Genomic DNA, 24,088 nt, shown 5'->3' with positions numbered 1-24,088 from the left:
CAAACAGAATGCCTAAGATAATGCAGTCACTTAGACTCAAAAAGCATGGAGCATATATCTCAAGTTACCCTCCACCATCTCTGCTTGCTGTTAGCTGAAGCTGGGCATTCCAGGGTCTCAACTGCCCCCTCCCCAAACCAAAGTCACATTAATATGGATTTCCATTTGGGGAGGAGTAAAACTGCATTGACGACTCCACCATTGACTCCACTCCCTTTCTCCTCAACTCCTGATGTGCCCTGCCCTCTTTCCCAGGTCCCTCCCTCTCCCAGTAAGATATCCCCTTCTAAGCTATGGGACTTTGTCCAAGTTTAAAGAAAAAAAAAAGGTTTCCAGGTTTCTGGTAGAGAGTTTCAAGGCCCTCCCTGCCGATCTGCTAATAAACCAGTGAGAAGCGAACATGACTTTGCTCTTTCTCTCTGCCAATGAGCAGTAAAGTAATCTTTTTTTTATTACTTTTCTTCCATTTTTTCCCCTTTTCAATTTGTTTAAAAAATATATTTTCTTGTTCTCTGCATCTCTCTCTCTATTTTTTCCTGATTTTTTTGGCTCGTGTGGTTCTTCTCTCTGTGTTTTTTTTCCTCTCTCGGTTTTTTGGTTTTCCTTTTTTGGTTTTGGTTTTTGTTTTCGGTTCTGGTTTTGTTGTTTTGGTGCTGCCAGGGGCCGCATGGCTTACCCGGACATGTATGAGATGCTCAGACACATGTCTCCGCCCCTGGGTTTGGGGAAGAAGTGTCCAGCCCGAGTTGCTTATAAGGTAGACTAAATCTGACACCCACCAGAGGAAAAAAAGGTCACTTTTCTTTTTTTAAATGCTGACAAAGACAACCTACCAGATCTCTTTTTCTATTGATACTTCCTTTTTTTTTTTTCCTCGAGCAAAATAATTATCATCGTCATGATCTTCTTTAACCAATACAGTTGTGTCCATCCTCTTTGGTTAGTGTGTTGCGTTTCAGAGACTCCATTATGGCCAGTAGCATGGGGTGGGAGGGGCCCCTAGAGAATCAGCCCAAGTCCCTCAGACCCTCAATCACTGTCCTGAAGCAAACTCAACTTCCAAAAGCAAGTATCACCACCCCACCATTTCACACATGTACACACACACACACACACACACACACACACACACATACATACATACATACATACGGTACATGCTGCACAGCCCTCAGCCCTGGCCTGGGAAGTGGGGAAGGGCATAGAAAACCTGTGGCAAAATGGAAATATTGAACAGGACAGGACTATCTTGGCTCACCCCAGAAAGGTCCCCAAGAAGGTCTCCAGTCCTCTGGAGCCATGCTTAGCTAAGGGAAGAAGGGAGATTTCCCATCATCATCTGAGCCCTCTTTCCCACTCTCCTATCCCCACACACACATCCACCCCGATGCCCAGGGATGGCTTTACAGAGCCCCCTGGATGCCCGGCCCCCAACATTGGAATGTGCTTCTTTGTTGTTCCAGAGTAGATGAGCAAGCTGAAGCTGGGGTCCCAGGACAGGCTGGCTCCCTGACACTGTGGATATGCATGCTGCATCTCCCAGGAAGGGCCCAGGGTGGGGCAGGGGTAAAGGATATGTGCATGAAGTGGCCCTGTGCATGCTGAAGGGAGAAAAGAGTTCCCCCAGCCAGAGAGAGCCTGCAGCAGGGGCTCGGGGGAAGTTCCAGGCAGCCATTGAGGTAGGACCTTTCTGAAGTTTCAGCTGGGTTTCTGAACTAAAGCCCATCCCCCTAACCTCCCCACCCTGCAAACTTCAAGCAAACCTCCTCTCTGGGCCCTGCATGACCCTGGGATTCCCATCTCTCCAAGGACAGATTTTTCAGATGAGCCACAGTAACTATCTAAGATTCTGGAACTTTAGAAAAAAGAAAGACAATCGCCCCCCTGACAAACAACCCTGATAATCCTAACCTCGGTTTCTTCCCTTCCCTCCCCTTCACAGTGTCCCTTCCACCCCTTTCTCTGTCAATGCAGTTCTAGCCTGTCTCATAGCTTCTCTCCCTTGCCCTCCTCATTCATACTTCCTTCTCTCTGGGTCCTGTTTCACCCTGACTTTGTCTTCTTCCATGTCGCTCCCACGCCGCTGCATGGCAGCCAATGCCATCTGCCTTTGCGCGTTGGAGATGTTTGCCACTTTACATCATTCCCTTTGTGTCTCATCTCACTCCCCTCTCTTGGTCTTTCTCTACTTCTCCTGGTCCGTGAACACATGCATGTCTATCTTTGCCTCTACCTCTGCATCTCTCCCTCCTACTCTTTAAGCCTCCCACTCTTGCATTCTTCTCTTTGTCTGTCTCTCTCTTCCTCATAGTCTCTGTGACTCTCCCTCTCCTTCCTGGCTGGGTTCATGTCTCTGGATTTCCCATCCCTAATTCCTCATCTTCCTGTTTCTTGCTAACTGCTCCACTAAGGACAGTGGGCTCGATGTCTCAATCCCCAGTGGGCCTCACACCCCAACACCATCTCCATGCCACTTACAGCCTGACCTGGCCATCCTTCCTGCCCACACCACCTAGCACCTTGGAATACTGCCCTTACCTGGGACCTAGGGAGCAGACCCCACCCCTACTCCCACCCCCCCACCATTGCACTGAGCCGAAATCTGGACCTGTCACTGAATACTGATCTCTATGGGAGCTATGAATGAGTCTCGAGATTCCATGTGGATGCTTTCCTGTCTGTGACGCCTTGTCCGTGGCTGCTATGTGGTGCTTGGTGTTCCACGTTGCATGTCCTGCATGGCTCCACCTCCCTCCTCCCTAGGGCCAGTGGCCTGTATAACCAACCACTTGCCTGCCCACCCGCATGCGCACTGAGCATCTTCTCAGGGTGAATGTAGCGTGTGATGGTCTGGTCTGATCTTACACAGTCTGGCCCAAGCTGGAGGGTATTCCTACCCATCCCTTGGCCCATGTGCTCTGTGCTTCTGCCTCTGCCTATGCTGCCTGCATGTACTCCCCAGAAATGGGTCTGTGAAGCTTCCAGACATGTTCTCTTTTTCTTTGGAGTTTGATCTGAATAGAGCCATCCAGGGAGAACTCTGTTGGGCCAGGGCATAGGAAGATCTGAGGGTAATGGTGTAGGGTGGGTCCAAGGATTGCAGGGCACAGGTGCTGGATTCATGAGGATGATTACAGACAGAAGGCATTCCCTACCTCATGCAGAGGATGCAGAAGGCATTAAGGCTCAAGCAGACCACCACAAAGGAGAGATCTCTCCTCTTAGACAGAAGATAGGAGCCCAGGAGCTGGCCACTGCCTGGGTCTCCCTTCACCCAAAGAAATGGGGACTGTGGGTAACCTCCAGACACCTGGCCAACCGCAGAGTTCTTCCTGCTGCTCTTTGGTTTTTGAAATGCATTCTGGAGGGGGCTGAGAACATGGGGCACCATGAGAGGGGCACTGGGCTGACAGGCTCCATGTCAACTCTCTGCAGAGACTTCTGAGGATGGATTTGCCTGTTGCAGATGACAACACGGTTCATTTCAACTCTACTCTCATGGCACTGATCCGGACAGCCCTAGACATTAAAATTGCCAAAGGTAAAAGAGAGGGTGAAAGAGATGGGAGGCATCAATGCTGAGCCAGGGCCTTGGTCCTCTGAAAGGCAGAAGAGCTTGTGGGGAGATGTTTAATGGCTCCTCGGAGACCTAATGGGCCGAGAAAGGCCGTCCTGACTGGGCCCACATAAAGGGCTCATAGGTGTTGCTCTTCCCATGCCAGACCGAATAGAAGAATAGATCCTAGTCCATGTTCTGGCAGGACAGAGTGTCTCTACCCAAAGATTCCATTGACTACCTGAAAAACAGCTTCCCCAGGAGGATAGCTGTGGATAAATGGGTTGGACAGGAGAAGGAAGAGAGACAGGAAGACTTATATCAGGGCCCCAAACACCCCAAACTCCTAGAAAAGAGAGCATTCAATCAAGTGTCTTTAGGGACCTCTCCAGGAACATCTTCTAAGCAATAGTGGAGATAATGAAGAAGTTAGGGACAAGCAGTTGGACCCCAGAGACCCATGTACTGCCCCTGACTCTGCAGGATACATAGCAAGACCTTTGCTGGACTCTTTCATACTCTCCTTGGAGGGAAAATCTACTGAGCCAACACTCTGGGATCCCTGCCTTTAGAGAAAATGTCTGTCGTCTTTGGAGTGCCATATGATTAAGTCCAGTCACTTCAGTGAAGATTTTCCCCTTGAGCCCACTGAGGTAGATGGTTGTGATCATTTATGCAAGACTTGGTCTGAAGCCAGAGTTAGCTGGGTAACTCACCTGTTTGGATCCCAGAGCTGCTTGTGCATGTCCAGCTGGGTGGCACCTGTTTGCCTCATCCTCTTCCATGGCCATACACTGCACCCATAACCCATAACCCCGGGCATCCATCCATCTGGCAAAGGTATGTATGTCCATATGCCCAAAGTGATTAGCCAACAGCCTGGAAAGAGAGTATAGATAACTTAGTGCAATCAATATATCCCCACTGCTTATGAGAAAGCACATCCCAAGCACTAATGCGCAGAGGTTAGCTACAGGAAGAAACGTGTTAGCTGACTGGAAGATAAAGGCTTAAGTAAAAACAAGATTGTAGTGGATAATCCTTAACCTATGAGAAATGCTTTTAAGTATGTTAGGACAATAATAATAACAGCTAACATTTATATAATGCCTTCTATGTACCAAGCATTCTGCTAAGCTTATTTGACCCTCAAAACAACCTTTTAAGGCAGGTGCCATTATTATCCCCAGTTTATAGACAGATAAAGGTTAAGTGACTTTTGGGACAGCTCAGGGGCACAGTATGGTTAAGAAAAAGGTGTTCCAGGTTCTGGAAGGCCTGAGTATGCTTGTCAGAGGAGGGCAGTATTTCTTTAAAAGATCACACTGCTTATACTTTTCATCTTCACTCACCACATATTTACTGTACACCTCCTGTGCTGAAGACATAACACAGAGATGGGTAAGAGGGGACTCTTGCTATCCAGGAGCTCACAGTCTAATTGGAGAATAAAGCAAGTGTCCATATACTGCTAATGCAAAGCAGTGAGTGGTAAGTGCCCTAGGAAAGCCACAAAGGCCATGCTATAGGAGTCTGAACAAAGAGCCAGAGGATCCAGCTCGTATGGTCAGATAAGCTTGAAGGAGGCACTGGGATGAGTTCTTGATGGATGACTTGAATCTTAACAGGTACAAAGTATGTTTGGGGAATATCCTTCCTGGATGGAGTAAGAAATCCCATTGATCTGGTGTCTGAAAATTTACAGAGCACTTTTTTTCACAATAAATAATGTCATGAGGTAGGTAGTGCAAAGATGATAATCCTCACTTTACAGATGAGGAAACTGAGGAAGACAGAGGTGTAGTGACTTGCCCATGGTCACACAGCTAGTAAGCATCCAAGCCTGGATTCAGACCTAGAGGCCTTGACTCCTAGCTCAACACTCTTTCAGATATGCCTGACATATACATAGAAATATAGACTGGACTAGATGGTGTCACACCTTGAGTTTAGGCTTTATTTTGTGAACCTTGAGGAGCTGCTAAACGGTGCTGAGCAAGATAGGTCTAATCAGAGCTGTGACTTAGAAGTCAAAGGTAGCTCAGAGAGGTTGGAGGAGCCCAGGACAGGACAGAATAATAGAATCCCAGGCAGGAAAGAAGTGTAAGGAGTGGCGGGAGTGGGTGAGTGGGCTGGGGGTGGCAGGGTGAGGGGGACAACAGTGTTAGTTGCTACAGAGAATGAGAACTGGTTTGGCAATGAAGAAGCTTTTGGGCATCTTGGGGAGAATGGTGTGGCAAGGGCAGTAAGGATAGAAGCCAGGATTAACAAGCAGGTGGTGAAGGAAGTAGAGATGACTCTTGAGAGGTCTGGTGGTGAAAGGGAAGAGAAGTTAGAAGGGTTAGCTCACAGAAGTGGCAGAATAGAGGAAAAGATCGGATTGGGTTATTTGTTTTTTAGGATTGGGGAGAGTTGAGCGTGGTGTGGATGGAGAAGAAGGAGACAGTAAAGAAGGAGAGGCTGAAAAATATCAGAGAGAAAGATGACAATTGGCAGAGCAAGACTTTGAATAATACTAACTAGAATTTATGTAGCACAGATATCTCATTTTATCCTCACAATAAACCTCGGAGGTAGGTGCTGTTATTATCTTCATTTTACGGATGTGGAAACTAAGGCAAGAGTTATGACTTGCCATGGGTCACACAACTAGTACAAGGCCAGAGGCAGGATTTGAACTCAGGTCTTCCTGACTCCAGGTTCATTGTATGATCCACTGCACCCACCTAAGCTGCCTCTGAAGGAAACAGAAGGTGGAAGCAACAGCCAAAGAAGGTGGTAGAGGACTTTATCTTGGCAAAGATGAAGTTCCTCTTATCCATGGGGGCTCAGGAGAAAGAGGAGAAGATGCATGATGATACAGAGAGATTTGGGAGAGTGAGGGAAGATGGAATTATAGAGAACTCAAGTCAGCCTCCATACTAAAAAATTAAGAGTCCAGGTTGGCTGGAAAGGAATCAAGTTTGGAAGCTGAAGAAAGGAAAAAGGTGAGGGCAACTATCATAGGGGATGAGACAAAAATTTGACCAAAGATAAATAAAAGGACAGTCTAGCTACTACTAGAGAACATGAATCTAGTGAACCCAAGCAACTGTCTTGCAACTTTTGAGCAGCTTAGGAGTAGAAAAAACACAACCAGAAGATGTTCCTCAGAATTGGGAACTGGCAAGGCAGGTACAGTGGAATGTCACTAATGGAACTGGCCATAAGGTCCAGGCTGGGGAACAAAGTGAAAGACAATGGGGGCTGGAAGGAGGGGAGAATGTGGAAGGAGAATAAGAAAGTAGAACTTTGAAAGAGCAGCTTCCTGAGTCTCCAAAGTCAGAGGATATCTTGGGAGCCCCACTCCTGGACCACTGATTTGCTGTGGTGGAAGAGCTTGAGTAGTTCAACGAAACCATGAGCTATGCCATGCTGGGTTATCCAAGATGGACAGCTCATAGTAGGGACTTCTGACAAAGGGGATCCACTGGAAAAGAAAATGGCAGACCCCTCCAGTGTCTTTGCCAAGAAAACCCCATGGATAGTATTAAAATGATAATAGATATGGCATCAGAAGATGAGCCCCTCAGGTTGGAAGGCATCTGACACACTACTGGGGAAGAGTGGAGGACAAGTACAGGTAGCTTCAGTACCAGTGAAGGGGCTGGGCCAAAGCTGAAAAGAAGCTCAGCTGCGGATGTGTCTGGTGGTGAAAGGAAAGCCCAATGCTGTAAAGGTCAATAGTGCATAGAAACCTGGAATGTACGATCTATGAACCAAGGTAAGCTGGATGTGGTCAAACAGGAGGTGGAAAGATTAAACCTCAACATCTTAGGTATCAGTGAACTTCGATGGATGGGGATAGGTGAATTTAATTCAGACAATCACTACATATATTACTGTGAGCAAGAATCTCTTAGAAGAAATGGAGTAGCCCTCATAGTCAATAAAAGAGTGAGAAAGCAATACTGAGGCATAATCTCAAAAATGACAGAATTATATCTGAATCTAAGGCAAACCATTCAATATCAGAATAATACAAGTCTATGCTCCAACCACTGATGCCAAAGAGGCCAAAGTTAATCAGTTCTGTGAAGACTTACAACATCTTCTAGAAATAACACTAAAAGAAAGATGTCATATTCACCATAGTGGATTAGAATGCTAAAGTAGAAAATCAAAAGATAATTGAAATAACAGACGAGTTTGGCCTTGGAGTACAAAATTAAGCAGGGCAGGGACTAGGAGGGTTTTGTGAAGATAATAGCAGATGCTCTTTTTCAATAACCCAAAAGGCACATGGACATCATCAGATGGCCAATATTGAAATCAGATTAATTATATACTTTACAGTCAAAGGTGGGGAAGATCTATTCAGTCAGTTAAAACAAGATCTGGAGCTATGGCTCAGACCATGAGCTTCTTATTTAAAAATTCAGATTTAAATTGAAGTAAGGAAAACCATCAGACCATATAGGCATGACCTAAATAACATCCTTTATGAATATAAGTGATGAATAGATTTAAGTCATTAGATGTGGTAGATAGAGGGCTTAAAGAACTATGGACAGAAGTTCACAATATTGTACAGGAGGCAGCAACAAAAAACATTCCAAAAAAAAGAAGAGCAAGAAGTCAAAGTGGCTTTCCAATGAGGCTTTACAAATAGCTAAGGAAAGAAGGATAGCAAAAAGTAAAGGAGAAAGGGAAAGATGTACCTAACTGAATGGAGAATTCCAGAGACTAGCAAGGAGAGATAAGGTTTTCTTAATTGAGTAATGCAAAAAAATAGAAGAAAACAATAGAAATGGGAAAGACAAGATCTCTTCAAGAAAATGAAAGATATCAAAGGAACATTTCATGCAAAAATGGGCATGATAAGAGACAAAAATGGTAGGGACTCAACAGAAGTAGAAGAGATTAGGAAGAGGTGGCAAGAATATACAGAAGAACTATATAAGAAAAATCTTAACATAAATGATAATCACTATGGTGTAGTTACTGACCTAGAGCCAGACATCCTGGAGAATGAAATCAAGTGGGCCTTAGGAAGCATTGCTAACAATAAGGCTAGTGGAGGTGACAGAATTCCAGCTGAGCTGCTTTAAACCCTAAAAGATGATGTTATTAAAGTGATGCACTCAATATGCCAGCAAATTTGGAAAATTCAACAGTGGCCACTGAATTGGAAAAGATCAGTTTATATCCCAATCCTAAAGAAGGGCAATGCTAAGGAATGTTCAAATTACCAAACAATTATGATCATTTCACATGCCAGCAAGGTTATACTTAAGATTCTGAAAGCTAGGCTTCAGCAATGTACAAACCAAGAATTACCAGAAGAACTGGCTGGTTTTTTAAGAGGCAAAGGAACTAGAGACCAAATTGCCAACATTTGCTGGATTATGGAGAAAGTAAGGGAGTTTCAGAAAAACATCTACTCTGCTTCACAGACTACACTAAAGCCTTTAACTGTGTGGATCACAACAAAATGTGGCAAGTTTTCAAAGAGAAGGGAGTACCAGATCATCTTCCTTGTCTCCTCAGGAACCTGTATGTGGGTCAAGAAGCAACAGTTAGAAGCAAACATGGAACAACTGATTGATTTAAGATTGGAAAAGGGGTAGAGCAAGGCTGCATATTGTCACATTATTTATTTAACTTTTATGCAGAATACATCATGTGAAATGCCAGGCTGGACAAATCAAAAGCCAAAATTAAGGTTGACAGGAGAAATATCAACAATCTCAGATATGCTGATGATGCCACTCTAATGGCAGAAAATGAAGAAGAATTGATGAAGGTGAAAGAGGAGAGTGCAAAAGCTAGCCTGAAGCTTAACATAAAAACACCCTATAAAATCTTGGGCATTGATCCCATCATTTCCTGGAAAATAGAAGAAGAAGAAATAGAAGCAGTGTCAGATTTTATATCCTTGGACTCAAAGATCACTGCAGATGGCAACTGTATCCATGAAATTAAAAAACGCTTGTGCCTTGGAAGGAAAGGTAGGGCAAAATTGGGCAGTATACTAAAAAGCAGAGATAGCATTTTGCCAACAAAGGTCTGTATAGTCAAAGCTGTGGTTTTTCCACTAGCAATGTATGCTGTGAAAATTGGACTGTAAGGAAAACTAACACTTTTGAACTGTGGTGCTGAAGACTTCTGAGAGTCCCTTGGACAGTGAGGAGATCAAAATAGTCAATACTTAAAGAAATTAATTCAAGCGATTCACTAGAAGGACTAATACTAAAACTGAAGCTTGAATACTTTGGCTACATAATGAGAAGACAGGACTCACTGGAAAAGACCCTGACGTTGGGAAAGATTGAAGGCAAAAGGAAAAGGGGATGGCAGAGGATGAGAGGGGTAAATGGTGTCATGAAAGCAATGAACATGAGCATGGATAAACCTCAGGAGATAGTGGAGGACAGAAAGGCCTGGTGTGCTATGGTCCATGGGTCATGAAGAGTCAGACATGACTGAATGACTGGACTACAACAACAATCTCAGAGGCCACCGGCTAGTTCAACCTATACCTGACCAAGAATGCCCTCTACAGCAATATAGACACAACATGGTACAATAGAGAGAATGCTGGAGTTGGGGACAGTAGGGACCTGGGTTTGAATCTCAACTATACTTAGTAGGTGTGTGACCATAGGTCAGTCACAACCTCTCTGAGCCTCTTTCTTTATCTACAAAATGGGGATTGTAATACCTGTGCCTACCTCATAGAGTCATCGTAATTATCAAATGAGATCATGTTTATACAGTGCTTCACAAATCTCAAAATGCTAAATGAGACCAGCTATTATTATTATTTTCAATAAGTGGCTGCCCAGACACCCCTACCTCCAGAGCCAGTCAATCCCATTTCTAGATTGCTCTAATTATTAGGAAGCTGTTTTGCATATTGCATAAACTTGCTTTTCTGTCTATTCTTCCCGTTGCTCTGAGTTCTCTCCTTTAGTGCCAAGCAAAACAAATCTAGTCCCTCTTCCTCATGACAGCACTTCACATCTCTGAAGACAGTGCCAAGTCTTCTCTGAGTTAAACATCTCGAGTACATTCAACTGATCCTCCCATGTGATATGATCCTGAGGTTCCCCATCATCTTGTCTGCCTTCTCTGAATGCTCTCCAGTTTATCAACGTGCCTAACTGAACACAGCACTCCAAATGTTGACTGCTCAAGGCAGACAGAGCCATAAGTAGGAATTTGTGCTCAAAGGAGGTACAACAGGCACAGGGGCCAAGAGCTCACTTAGGGTGTAATTTCCAGGAGGAAGAAGCATTAGTTTTGGGGGACACCATATTGAATTGCTTTTCTTAGTAGCCTAAAATAGCAATAGTAGCTGATACCATAGCACATCTGCTAAATTTTCAAGATCTCTAAGGAAGGATAATTCACTGCCTCTCAAGGCAACCCCATTTCACTTTGGAAAGCTCTAATAGTTAGCAAGTTTTCCTGACATACAGGCCTAAGCTAGCCTTCTTGCAACTTCTTCCCTTTGCTCCTGGTTGGGCCCTCTGCAGTCAAACAGAAGAAGTCTCATCCTTTCTCCATAAGACAGACTCTTCAAATACTTAAAGAGAACTAATGTTACCCCTGAGTTTTCTTCTCACCAGACTAAAAACTCCCAGTTCCTTCAAATGATTCTCATATGACATGCACTTAAGGCCCTTCACTATACTTGTTGAACATTCTCCAGTTTATCAATGTCTTTCTTAAACAATCTGTGCTCTGAATTCAACACAGTACTACAAATGAGGCCTGGGGAAGACAGAATACAAGAGGATTTTCACCTCCATATTCCTGGAATTTATGCCCCTCTTAATTGAGCCTAAGACTGAATTAGCTTTTTTTTGGGGGGGGTCTGCTACATCACCCTGCTGACTATCTTGAGCTTATAGTCCTAAAATTTCCAGATCCTTTTCAAAACAACTGCTTTTTAACCACACTTCTCATATCATAGTGTAATTTTTTTGTGCCCAATGTAAGACTTTTCATTTACCCCTACTGAATTTCATCTTATTAAATTCTGCCCAATGTTCTGCCCTTTCAAGGTCCTTTTGGAACTGACTCTATCTCATTATGTGGCCAAAATATTTAAGCTTCAGTTTTAGTATTAGTCCTCCTAGTGAACAGCCTGAGTTATAGCCTTTCCTTCATGGTGTGTTGGCTATTCCTCCCAGCTTCGTGTTATTTGAAAATGTGATGAGTATATCTATGCCTTTGTCCAAATCATTCACAAAAATATTAAAGAGCACATAGCCAAACGTAGATCTCTGGAGACTTTCATGTTGATGTCAAACCATTAACAAGCACTCTTTGAGTCTGGCAACCTATCCTATTCAGAATCCATCTGATTATATCAGCATCATGGTTCATATCTTTTCATCTTTTCCATAAGGTGGAGATACCGTAGCAAAAAAGGTAAATCATGTCTACAGAATTCCCTTCATCTACTGGTTTAGTAATCCTGTCAAAAAAATGGAAATGAGATTAGTCTGGCATGACCTATGCTTAATGAAGCAATGGTGGCTCCATTCTCTTCCCTATCACTACTTTCCTATCTAGGCTCACCAATCACCTCTTTAGTGATCCATTCTAGATTTTTCCCAAGAATCCAAGTCAAGCTCACTGACCTATAGTTTACAGGCTCTGTTTTCATCCTGCTTTTTGAAAATCAGGACAACATTCACCCTTCCCCGATCTTAAGGTACCACTTTCATTTTCCATGTTTGCTCGAATATTAGTATCACAGCTGCCAGTTCTTTCAGGACCCGTGCTTGTAGTTCATCTGGGTGAAGTGCTTTGAATTCATCAGGGAGCAAGCGAGGCACCTTTACTAGCTCCTCTCTTAGGTACTGACTCCTTCTTAATCATTTTCATTTTGTCATTTCCAGTGTAAAGGTCATCTCTTCTTTGCAAAGAAAACAAACAAAATATGAATGAGCAGTTGCTGCCTTCTCCCTGTGGTCAGTTATTATTATCTCATTCTCCTCCAGCAAATGTCCTATACCTTCTTTGCTCCTTTTTTCTCCCAAAATACCTAAAAAGTACCTTTTTATTAGCCTTAGGTTCCCTTTCCAGCCTCAGCTCATTCTGAGGTTTAGCATTCCAGACATTTTTATAGGACCATGCTACATTCTCATGTTCACTCTCTGTTACCTGGCTTTGCTTTCATCTTCTGTGCTTAAAAAAAAAACCAAAATCAAAAAAACAGCTAAGTTGGTTTGTGAGTTCCCTGTGCATCTACATTGGTCTCTTAAGAACACACATTTTATTCCTCATTGGAATTGCTTCTCTGTGACTTCAGAATATTACTTGAACATCACTCATCCCTCTGGGGCTGATTTCTTAAAGGCATACATAGATGGTATGTTTTAAAAATTTGCATCTGGCACCAAGTTGGAAGTGAGAGCTAATATGTTGGAAGGCAAGGTCAAGTTCCAAAAAGATCTAGATAGGCTATGAAGATAATGGGTCAAATCTATTTAAATGAAATTTAATAGACATAAAGGTAAAGTAATACATCTGATCACAAACCACCTGTGTGACTCTAGGCAAGTCACTTAACCCTGTTTGCCCCAGTTTCCCCTTCTATAAAATGAACTGGACAAGGAACTGGCAAACCACTCCAGTATCTCTGTCAAGAAAACCCTAAATGGAGTCACAAAGAGTGAAAAATGACTGAACAACAACAACACCATATCTAGGATCAAATAATCAACTTCAATAAATACAAAATATGGAAAACATGGCTAGACGACAGTTCACATATAAAGGTCTTAAGAGTTTTAATGTACTGAAAATTCAGCAAATTAGCAATTCAATGTGGCACCCAAAAACCTAATGCTATTTTAGGCTACTAAGAGAAGCACAGTGTTCAGAACAAGGGAGGAGATAATCTTATTTTTTCTGCCTTCAGAGTCATAGCTAGGTGACAAAACTTACAGGGTGGCTACAGTGTCACCTGGCAGGCTACCTCTCTTCTAAACAACCTGCAATCTGGCTTACAACTTCATCATTCAATTCAAGCTTCCCTCTCCAGAGTTACTGACAATCTTTTAACTGTCAAACCTAATGGCGTTTTCTCAGTCTTCATTGATACTATCGATCATCTTCTCCTTCTGGATACAATCTCCTTCCTAGGTTTTCATGACACTGTTCTCTCTTGGTGTTCCTCCTATTGTCTGATGATCTTCAGTCTCTTTTTGCTGGATCTTTATCCAAGCCATGGCCACTAACCATGAATATCCTCCAAGGCCCCTGTGCAAGACCCTTTTCTCTTTTCACTCTATACTGTCCCACTTGGCAATGTCATCAATGTCCATAAGTCCAATTATCTTCTTTATGCAGAAGATTCCAACATCCATATTTCTAGCCCCACCTAGTCTCTCTAGTGAGCTGCAGTTATGAATCTCCAACTCGATGTCCTGTGGGTCTGTAAAACTCAACATGCCCAAAACAGAACTCATGATCTTTCCCCCAAACACTCTCCATTTTTAAATTCCTCTATCACTTTCAAGTGTACCATCTAGGTTTTCTCATCACCTCTCTCGGACAAATGCAGCAACTTGTCCACCTGCCTCAATGTCCTCCTCACTCTAATGCATACTCCACTCAGGTGCCAAGGCAATTCTTCTAAGTTGTAGATCTGACCATGTTACCCACTCCCTTCTCAGTGAGTTCTAAGGGCTCCCTATGTCTTCCAAGATCAAACATAGAGTTCTCTGGTATTTCCAACTCTTCATGACCTGGACTCTTCTGACTTTTCAGTACTTCTTATACCTTACTTTCTCCCCTCTATACACTCCACAATCTAACAGCATGAATCTACTTGCATTTCCTCAAATGTGATGCTCCATCTCCTATTTGGTACTAACTGTTAGCCATTCCTGTAATGTTCTGCCCCCTCATCTCTGCTTCCTAGGTAAGAAAGGGACAGAGTGTGAAGAGCTTAGAGGCCAAATGGAGGATTTAATGGGCAGCCACTAGGATTTATTGAGTAGGAGAGTAGCACGGCCTAACATGTGCTTTGGAAGATTACTGTGACAGCTGAATGGAAGATGATCTGTAGTAGAGAAATACTTGGGACCCACCAGCTGACTGCTGCAGTAGTATAGGCATAAAGTGATGAGGGCCTGCCCCTGGGCAGTGGCTGTGAAGAAAAGCAAATATTGAAAAGGTAGAAAAGACTTGGCAACAGATTGGATATGGGGGGTAAGAGTGAGGAGTCCAGGGTGACACCTGAGTTGTGATGCTGGATAAATGGGAGGATGTTGATGCCCTCAACAATAATGGAAGTTCAGAAGAAATAATGCTTTAGGGGGATGGGTAATGAGTTCAGTTTTAGACACATTGAGTTTAAGATGTCTATGGGACATGCAGTTGGAGATGCCCAATAGGCAGCTGATGATGTGACTGGAGGTCAGTAAAGAAGGTTAAGGCTAGGAAAACAAAAATCTGAGATTGATCTGCCTGAAAATGGCAATTGAATCAATGGGAACGAGAGAGAGAAGAGTGCCAAGGACAGACCTTTGGAGGATACACACAGTTAGTTAACATGACCTGGATAAAGATCCAGCAAAGGAGAATGAGAAGGCGTCATCACACAGTTAGAAGGGGAATAAGGGGGAGAGCAGTGTCACAAAAATCCAGAGAGCCGAGCTTCCAGGAGAAGAGGGTGATCAATAATTTCAGAGGCTAAGAGAGGCCAAGAAGGATGAGGACTGAGAAGAGACTTTTAGATCTGGCAACTAAGAGATGATGGGTAACTCTGGAGAGAGTCATTGGTGCTGTTATTATCCCCATTTTATAGGTGAGGAAACTGAGAGAGAGAGAAGTTAAGGGGCTTGCCCAGAGTCATACAAGCTAGTAAGGGTCTAAGGGCAGATTTAAATCCAGGCCCGGTGAACCATATACTGTACCACCTTGCTATTAAATGCTTATTATGCCCAAGGCACTGGGCTGAGCACTGAGGATGTAAAGAGAGACAAAAACATGATCCCCTCCCACAAGGAGTTCACATTCTAATGGAGAAGACAAGATACATACGGGATCTGTTCAGGGTAAATGGGAAGTAATCTCAGAGAGAAGGGGATGGGGGTGGGATGGGGTGGGGTGCAGGCAGGAGGGGGAGGATGATGCCGAGGTGGTGAGCATTCATTCTGGCCCATCTTCCTATGGAGGCGTTTTGTTCCTAAGATCCCATCACCACATTTTTTGAGATCTTAGGAGTATGCCACTGACCTCAGGGGTGCAGTCATGACCGTTTTCCTAACTGAGGGACTTCTGAAGGGCATTTTGCCTTTGAGCTTCATTTCACTACGCATGCAATACACTATTCATCCAGGCCTACTGTGTGTGCAGCCTGGATGATTGGAACATTCTCCCCTCACAGGGTTGGCTGCACCATACATCTAAAACTCTGTGTTTACCTAGTGTTGGGACAGATGCAGCCACAAGCCTACTTCCTGATGGGCAGTGCAACCTAATGGTTAAAGATCCCATTCTTAAGGGGTTCATGTTCTAATAGAGGGCAATATAATGTGTACTCAAGTAAGATATGAGGGGATATAATGGAACAGAGAACTGTGAGATATTTGCTGAATGAGAAATCACTTTCACCCGGGGTGCTAGGGAAGGCCTCAAGGAAGACTTTGTGACTTGAGGTGAGCCTCAAAGATCCAACAGATGGAGATGAAAAGGTGAGGTGGGCAAAGGCATGGATCTAAGAAAAAGGAGGGCAAGAACAGGGAACACAGACTAGGCCACTTTGGCTGGAATGAAAAAATATACAAAGGGGGAAAATAGGATAAAACTGGACAGGTGGGTAGGAATCAGACTGAGAAGACAGGGAAAAGAGTTAAAATTTTATCTAGTAAAAAATGGGGTGTCAATAAGTTTTGAAATAGGACTGCTGCGACCATAGCAATGTGTTAGGCAGATTACTTCAGGCATTGGTATGCAGAGTGGATTACACAGGGAATAGACAGAGACAGACCAGTTAGGATGATATTACAATAATCTAGGTGAGATAAGGACCTGACTTAGTCATTTAGCGTTTATTAAGCACTTACTGTGTGCCAAACACTGTGCTAATAATGGAGAGGAGGGAACACGTTTGAGTCATTGCTAAGATAGAAATACCAGGACTTGATAACTGATGGGATGTGGGGTGTGATGGGAAAGAAAGAGTCAAAAGTGACTGATAGCATAATCATGGAAGACTGAAAAGACAATGGGCTTTCAACAGAAGCAAGAATGGGGGGGGGTGCTATTTTAGGGGAAGCCAAAGTCAGTTTTAGACACATGAAGTGTTGGAGGTGTTGGTGGTCCATCCTGGATGGAGCTGTCCAGCAGGCAGGTAGAATTTCAATCTCCATTGCTGACTTTCCCCAGTCTCCTCTTCAGGCTTAGATATCCAAGTTTAAATTCCAGACTCATCTTCAGCCCTTGGAAATCTCCTGCCAGCCTTAGGCCCCTGTCACTTCCAGAGCTTATCAGGCAGAAGTTCTACCTCATAGTGCGGGTCTGGCTCCAACCAGCCCACTGGGACAAGAGGAAGGGCTGCTGCCAGAAAGCCAGTCTGTGGCCAGGGATGGCCACATGGGTGGGGCCAGAGAGCAGGCCCCACACTCACAGTGTTCTCTGGCTGACCTTACAGGAGGAGCAGATAAACAGCAGATGGACGCTGAGTTACGGAAGGAGATGATGGCCATTTGGCCCAACCTTTCACAAAAGACACTGGATCTCCTCGTCACCCCCCACAAATGTAAGAATGATTCCCAGTACTTCCTCCAGGCCCCAGGAGAAGAGCAGCCTTACCGTGAGGCCCTAGGATAGCTCCTTATTCTGGGGTAGGGGTTTTGGAGAAAGCTCCTGGGCTAATGTTGTGAAGTCTGCAAAAGAAGAAGGATGGGGTAGGGAAGAATGGTCAGGGAGACGGCAGGCAGGCTCCCCCATGTTTGAAGAGGGTGGAGGCATGGTGGGAACCAAGGACACATGCAGCCACACGCCTACCTCCTGACAGGCAGTACAAACTAATGGTTAAAGCAATGACCTAGAAGTCAGGCCCTGACCCCCGAAGAAGTCATCTCGAAAACACCTTCTAGCCCTAACACTCTGTGAGGCAGCAGAGTACAAAGGGAGGCATCGGCGATAGTGGAAAGATGACTAGATTTGGAGTAGAAGAACCTGGGTTCAAATCCCAGCTTAGTTACTTACCTTTCTCCTCTGGCCCACTGCCACCAATTCCTATGATTCTCCTGGGCCCCCAAGTTCCCTTCTGAAATAGGCTTGGGCTCTTCAGAAAGGCAAAGAGATATTGGCTGGAACTGGGTTGGAGATCTGCACTGGGGAACAGCCTAGGTCTCTCTCACACAGAGCCTGCCTGTCCCATTTGCCCACAGCTACAGACTTGACAGTGGGAAAGATATACGCAGCCATGATGATCATGGAGTATTACCGACAGAGCAAGGCAAAGAAGTTACAGGCCCTGAGGGAGGAGCAGGTGAGTATAGGCCCAGACTGCTACAGCCTGGCCCAGCTTGGCTACAAAGGGGGAGTCTAGCTGGGGCCCATCAGCCAGAGGCCAGAGAGGGCCTGGGCTATCTCTGTCTCCTTGTTCATCTAGAAGGGGAAGAAGAGGGAGACTCCATTGGTGTCCCAGACTTTGTCCATCCCCTTGCTTTGCTATGAGGCTGTTCAGAGAGGCGATTGCACAGCCTCCTTTGGCTACTCTTCTTTTCTCCCTAAACATGGCTTCTGGGAGTTCCCTAGATATCTTACCTGGATTTCCCTTATTAGCCATTCCTCATAATTTCTTTCTACTATATATTTACTGAAGTTGGAAAACAGAAATTACTGATCTTCTTATAAAAATGAACTCTCATGTCCTAGGAAATTGACATTAAGTATCCTTCCTCAGTCATCTCCAGACTCAGAAACACAAACTCCTTTAACTTTATCCAGCCTTTCTTTGAGGCAAGGTCCTCCTGTAGTTTCTGTCATCCCTTCCCAAGCCAGAGAAGCCTCCTTGAGATCATACATTTCTCAGCTTCTCTGTGCCTCAGGTTTCTTCTTAATACAGAGGAGTGATTCTGCCCCTGCCCACTCCTATTTTTCTACACTTTCTTCTCGTCTCTTCTCCCTCTTTTCCTTCCTCCCTTGTCCCTTACCCTCTTCCTCCTCCTTCTGTGTTTTCACCTGTGAGCCTCCAAGCCCCACATCTTGGTTATTTCATAGTCAAAGACACCCAGCTGAGATACCAAACTGGCCTTATGTCCCTCTGAATTATCATCTGTTCCTACAGAACCGGACACCACTGATGTTTCAGCGCATGGAGCCACCATCCCCAACTCAGGAGGGTGGCCCTGGTCAGAATGCACTCCCCTCTTCCCAGCTGGACCAAGGAGGACTGTGAGTATGGCCCAGAGTGATCACAGTAGGCACCCCCTCCCACACTTCTGACACTCTGCCTTTTGAAAGAATGAATGAGAAAAAAAAGAGAGCTTACTATGTACCAGGCACTGTGCTAAGCAACTGATACAAATAAAAAGGCAGAACAGTCCCTGTGCTTAAGGAATTCTCATTCTAATTAGAGGAGACCACAAATACGGGAGGATCCAGCTGTAGGGTATATGGGGGAAAAAACCTTGTTTCTGAGAGTGCAACAGTTGGTCAGATGACAATGCCCAAAAGAGAGTCAGTACTGCCCAGCCAAACAAACAGTGTAGAGGCATTTGGTAAGGCACGGTGGTCCTCTGTCTTGCCAAAAAGACGTAGTTGGTGACTCCGAGTCTCATCCAAACAATGTGAGTGACCATGTCTGCCTGGCAAGAGGCGTGCATTTCAAGGACCATGGCCCACATTGGGAGCAAGCCCAAGGGAATGGAGTGGGAACACTGGGTTCCCTCTTCAAGGGATAGGGATGAGAGTGGGGAAAGGGATTGATAGGTTGGAAGGAAAGGCTCCCCGCTGTGCCCCTGCTGGTCCCTGAGCACTTAAATGAGATCATCCTATTGAGAGGCCAGGAGGGTGCCTTGCTCGCAGGGGAAGTGGGTGCAGAGGAGTAGGCCAAGGGATCACCCTGCCATTTTCATTTCTATTTAGCAAACATTTGCAGAGCATCTACACAGAGCTGAAGATCCTGCTCTTGAGGACTTCACAGTCTTGGAGAGGGAATAAGACACAGACTTCTAAATTCTTAACCAAATTATGGGATGTTTAGGAGAGGTATAGGCACAGGGGGAGGGGGGACTCACTGCTTATTTCTCCATCCCACCTTTGCAGTCTGGCCCATGAAGGTGGCATGAAGGACAGTCCATCTTGGGTGACCCAGCGTGCCCAAGAGATGTTCCAGAAGACAGGGACGTGGAGCCCTGAACGAGGACCTCCTGATGATTTGCCCAACAGCCGACCCAGCTCTCAGGTACTTATATCCTCGTGCCTAAATGGGGCCCACAAAGGACCAAGTCTTGCTAATTCCTACTTTACTTAGGGAAAGGGAGGGGCACTGAGCCAAGGAGGAAGCAATGAGGGAGGAATAGGATGAGAAGGGGTCAGTGATGAGAGAAGAAACAAAGTATGAAACTGACTCCCTCCCTAATAGCCCAAGCCTAAAGAATAACACAGCCTCAGGGGCCACTCTCTGTCCCCTCCTAGGCTCTCTTGGCCTGGATGAAGACAAAATTATTTTTCAAAGTGGGGCATTAGTAGGTAGGCAAGGAAGGGAAAAGTAGAAACAGAAACATGTCCAGAGGATAGAGCTCTTATCCTAACATAAGTATACGTAGCCACATGCAGACACAGCTTGGCTTAGCTGGCACATAGCTTTTAGAGTGATTGCCTCTGACCCTATATTCCACAGTATCTGCAGAAAAATTACAAATCCTCCCATCTCCATAGTGCTTTCTTTAAAATAACCTGATGGGGGGCAGCACAGTGGATAGAGCACCAGCCCTGGGGTCAGGAGGACCTGAGTTCAAATCAGGCCTCAGACACATGATACTCACTAGCTGTGTGACCTTGGGCAAGTCACTTAACCCCAATTACCTCACACACACACAAAAAAAACAAAAATAAAATAAAATAAAATAACCTGATGAGATAGGTATTGAATTATTCCCATTTTATAGATGAGGCAACCGTGGCTCAGAGAGGTAACAGAATAGAATCGGGTCCCAGAGCAGCTCCGAGCCTCTCTCTCTGGAGTCCAGGGCTCTGTCTACAACAGCACACCTATCAGAGGTGGTCCTGCATTGGGGTGGTGTCCAGAGAGCACTGCATCTAACCAGAGTTGCAAGACCTGGGTTCAAAACCCTGCTTTACTACTCCCCAGCAGTGTGGCCTTAAGCAAGTCATAACCTCCCTGGTCTTTAGCATCCCCCTCTAAATCCTGTAATCTTAAAGTCAGGCAGACCCACAAAAAGTTCTCTCTACCATTCTTAAGGTCTTTGTAGCTCTAGCTACCAAGGAGTCCATCATTCCGCTCTGACTTATGTCTCTCTGTCCTAGGCTGTTTGTCTAGAACATATTAATGAGCTGTTTGTTAATACCAACTCAACGTTCTTTGCTCTATCATCTCCTCTTATAAACATCTAGGTCTAGTTGCTAGGGATCCTTTATAGTTTTCAACTGTGACCCAGCAACCTGGAGACAGACAAGCTGCCTTTTTTACTTCCCTTTCCAAAGCTTTTTGCTGACAGCCTATCTCCAGGTCTAAGTTCTATCTGTGGTTCTCAGAAAGCATCCTACTATAGTGGAAAGGGCACAGAGAGAAACTGGGCTTGAGTCCTGGCTATGCTACTTACTGCCTCTGTTTCCCCATCTGTAAAATAAAGGGGTTGGACCAGAAGATTCCAAAGGTCCTTCCAGCTCTAAATACTGTAATAATTTGCAGCATAGAGGCGTAAGACATACCTTTAATCCAATGAGTGACACTGCTGTTTAAAGAAGAGGTCATCAGCCCACCCCATCTCCCCAAGTTCCTTTTGATGACATACCTCAGGTGCCAGACAAAGATTTCCGATAAAACTCAAATTGTGAATTTCAAAATCATAAATACTTTATAGTCAAGTATGACCCATATTGCTAGTCACAGTAAGATAAGGGTTTCACTTCCTCAAAGAGAGAACAATGACAGAAGTCAGCAGCCTCCCTTAGCTTCTTCTGCCGGGGAGAAGTGGACTGTCACTTCCCAGGCTAAGGGACAAAAAAACTATGTGAAGGGCAAGGAGACATGGGGGTGGAGGGTGGGCAGAAAGTGGCAAAAAGAAAAATCAAGAACAAGCAAGACCGTCTCATATCCCTTTCTGTTTGGTATCTCACAGTCCTTTTTACTGAGTTAGCACAGACGCCCTTTTCTCCTGCTGAGCAGGGAAGGCAAATGAGACATGGGCCACCAGGCCAAGGAGCTAAAATGGGATGGCCAGTCAATCTACTGATGTTAAAACTACCACCGCAGGGCTAGTCCAAAGATGCTAAGACTGTGGAAGTAATTTAGAATTCTCTTTCCCCAACCCCAGCCCTAAAGTAGTCAGGAAAGAAGAGAACTGAATGTAAGGTCTACAGAGTAGACCTAACATTATTAATTAGATGTATTAATTAATCGAGGTGTAATAGCTGGCTAAGGAAGCCTGTGGCAAAGCCCATGGGAGCTAAACATTTTCACATGACACACAAATCACTTATAAAGTATTCACCACATGAGTATCCATCTGCTAGGCTGATTGGCCAGTAGGATAGGAGAAGCCAGAGCTAGTGCCCAGGACTCCTGGTTCTGCTTTGGGATCCCCTTGGCTCCACACGCTTCAAGCCTCAGGCTCATCCACCCCCTTGCTGTGTCCCCTGCAGTCTGTGGAGATGAGAGAGATGGGGAAGGACGGCTACTCAGACAGCGACCACTACCTCCCTATGGAAGGGCAGGGCAGAGCCACCTCCATGCCCCGGCTCCCAGCTGAAAACCAGGTGAGGGGCTTTCATCGGAACCTTCCAAGGGGGCAGGTGAGCCCACAGAGGGCCCTCTCCCCCAGAGAGCAGCTGTTGCCTAAGGAGGCTTCCAACTCTGCTCCATAGCCCCAACCCCAGAGGGATGGGGTATTTTTCACACAGATTTTGTACTTTTGAAAGATATACCTTCCCTTTCTGGGGAGTATAGGTCATCATTTATTAAGTGTTCCATGGTGTAGGGAGTTTGGGGATAGGGATAAGGAGCTGAATACAAAGGAATTGAAGAAAAACATGGTTCAAGTGACTCTCCCTGAGAGCACAGACAGCATTCTGGCTACTTGGGATAAGGCCAGGCTAGCTTGGGTGGGTAGAGGGGAAGATGTTGCAGATTCCTTAGGAGTTTGGAGAGCTTTTCCCCAAGGTCAGAGACTTCAGGGGGTGGAGCCAGTCAGGAGACCACTCAGAAACCTCTTCACTGGGCCTTTGCCCTACCCCCACCACAATATCTACATATGCACGTGTGTATGAATAGATAGATACATACATATTTGATAGCCAATGCAGAGAGCTAACGGAGATAAGCTTGGAGTATTAATAATGGAAATCTGTTCATCCTTGGATCTAGTTTTATTCTGTTTTTGTTGGCTTGGTGTATAACATTGGATCTTCCTTAGTTGGTAACTGGCTTAGGCTAACTTTGAATGAGTTTGGGTCCCCAGTGACTATGTTGGCATCTGGCCCATTGCTTGGGTTGGAGAGGGGTGGCAAGAAAGGGGAGAAATTCAATATTGGCAAAGAAGAGCCTACAAAGAAGAAATAATTAGTTGTTTCTGGGACTGTCTAAAGTACAAGTCCCTTGGACCTATTCCCTCTATGCACCTCTTTCATCACGCCCAGCAAGCTTGAGCTCTGTTACTTCCCTGAAGTGGGGAGAGACTTTCATTAAGCTGGAGAGGCTAGACCGTTCCCAAGGAGTCAGAACGTGAGAAGGTGTCTGAAGGATAAGGGTGGTGACAACTCCCTTTGTAAATCCTTCTACATTGTCAACATAGTTAAGATCAATCCTTAAAGCCTGCTGCCATTTTGGCTGGGGGAAGGTGCCAGAGTGGGGATTCAGGTTGGGAAGCAGGACTAGTAGGGGCGCCATTGTCAGCTTTCCTGCTCCTACATGGGGCTTCAGTTAATCCAGCCCCTTCAATACTTCCTGCCTATTAGTGTGGAGGCCTAGCGCCCTACACATTTCACATCCAGGAAGGCGGGTGAAATTGAGACTAAAGGTAATATATCACTTTTAACTTGGAGAAGAAAGGGAGGGAGAGAGCTTTTTTGTGAGCACTAACAACCAATGGAGTAGTGAATGTGAGGTAAAGCCAGGGACGGGAGAACACTGACCTTACTCCTCTTCCTAGTCACTTTGGAAAAACAATGGATTGTTCTGGCAGCTGGACTAAGAGGCAAGACTTAGGGGGGTCAGTTTGATTCAACAATATAACAAATATTAAGTGCCTTCTCAGTGCAGAGCACATAGTGGGAGTGGCCAGCTCTCCCATTCTGAGGGTTAAGGGTGGGATGTGGCACGTGTGGGTG

At 45.0% G+C, this 24,088-nt stretch overlaps 1 protein-coding gene across 1 annotated transcript in view; it reads left to right on the top strand.

The window, feature by feature from the left end:
• CACNA1A (calcium voltage-gated channel subunit alpha1 A) overlaps positions 1-24,088 on the top strand; it is a 251,744-nt gene that overhangs the window by 216,522 nt on the left and 11,134 nt on the right. The window contains 7 exon segments of the mRNA XM_020995037.2: positions 661-757; positions 3,436-3,541; positions 17,217-17,324; positions 17,962-18,062; positions 18,864-18,970; positions 19,844-19,982; positions 22,406-22,519. Coding sequence (XP_020850696.1) covers positions 661-757; positions 3,436-3,541; positions 17,217-17,324; positions 17,962-18,062; positions 18,864-18,970; positions 19,844-19,982; positions 22,406-22,519 — 772 coding nt within the window.

Source organism: Phascolarctos cinereus, unplaced genomic scaffold (assembly GCF_003287225.1).
Source record: "Phascolarctos cinereus isolate Bilbo 61053 unplaced genomic scaffold, phaCin_HiC Scaffold_4;HRSCAF=312, whole genome shotgun sequence".
NCBI classification, from domain to species: domain Eukaryota; kingdom Metazoa; phylum Chordata; class Mammalia; order Diprotodontia; family Phascolarctidae; genus Phascolarctos; species Phascolarctos cinereus.
This window is presented reverse-complemented; position numbering and strand designations above follow the sequence as displayed.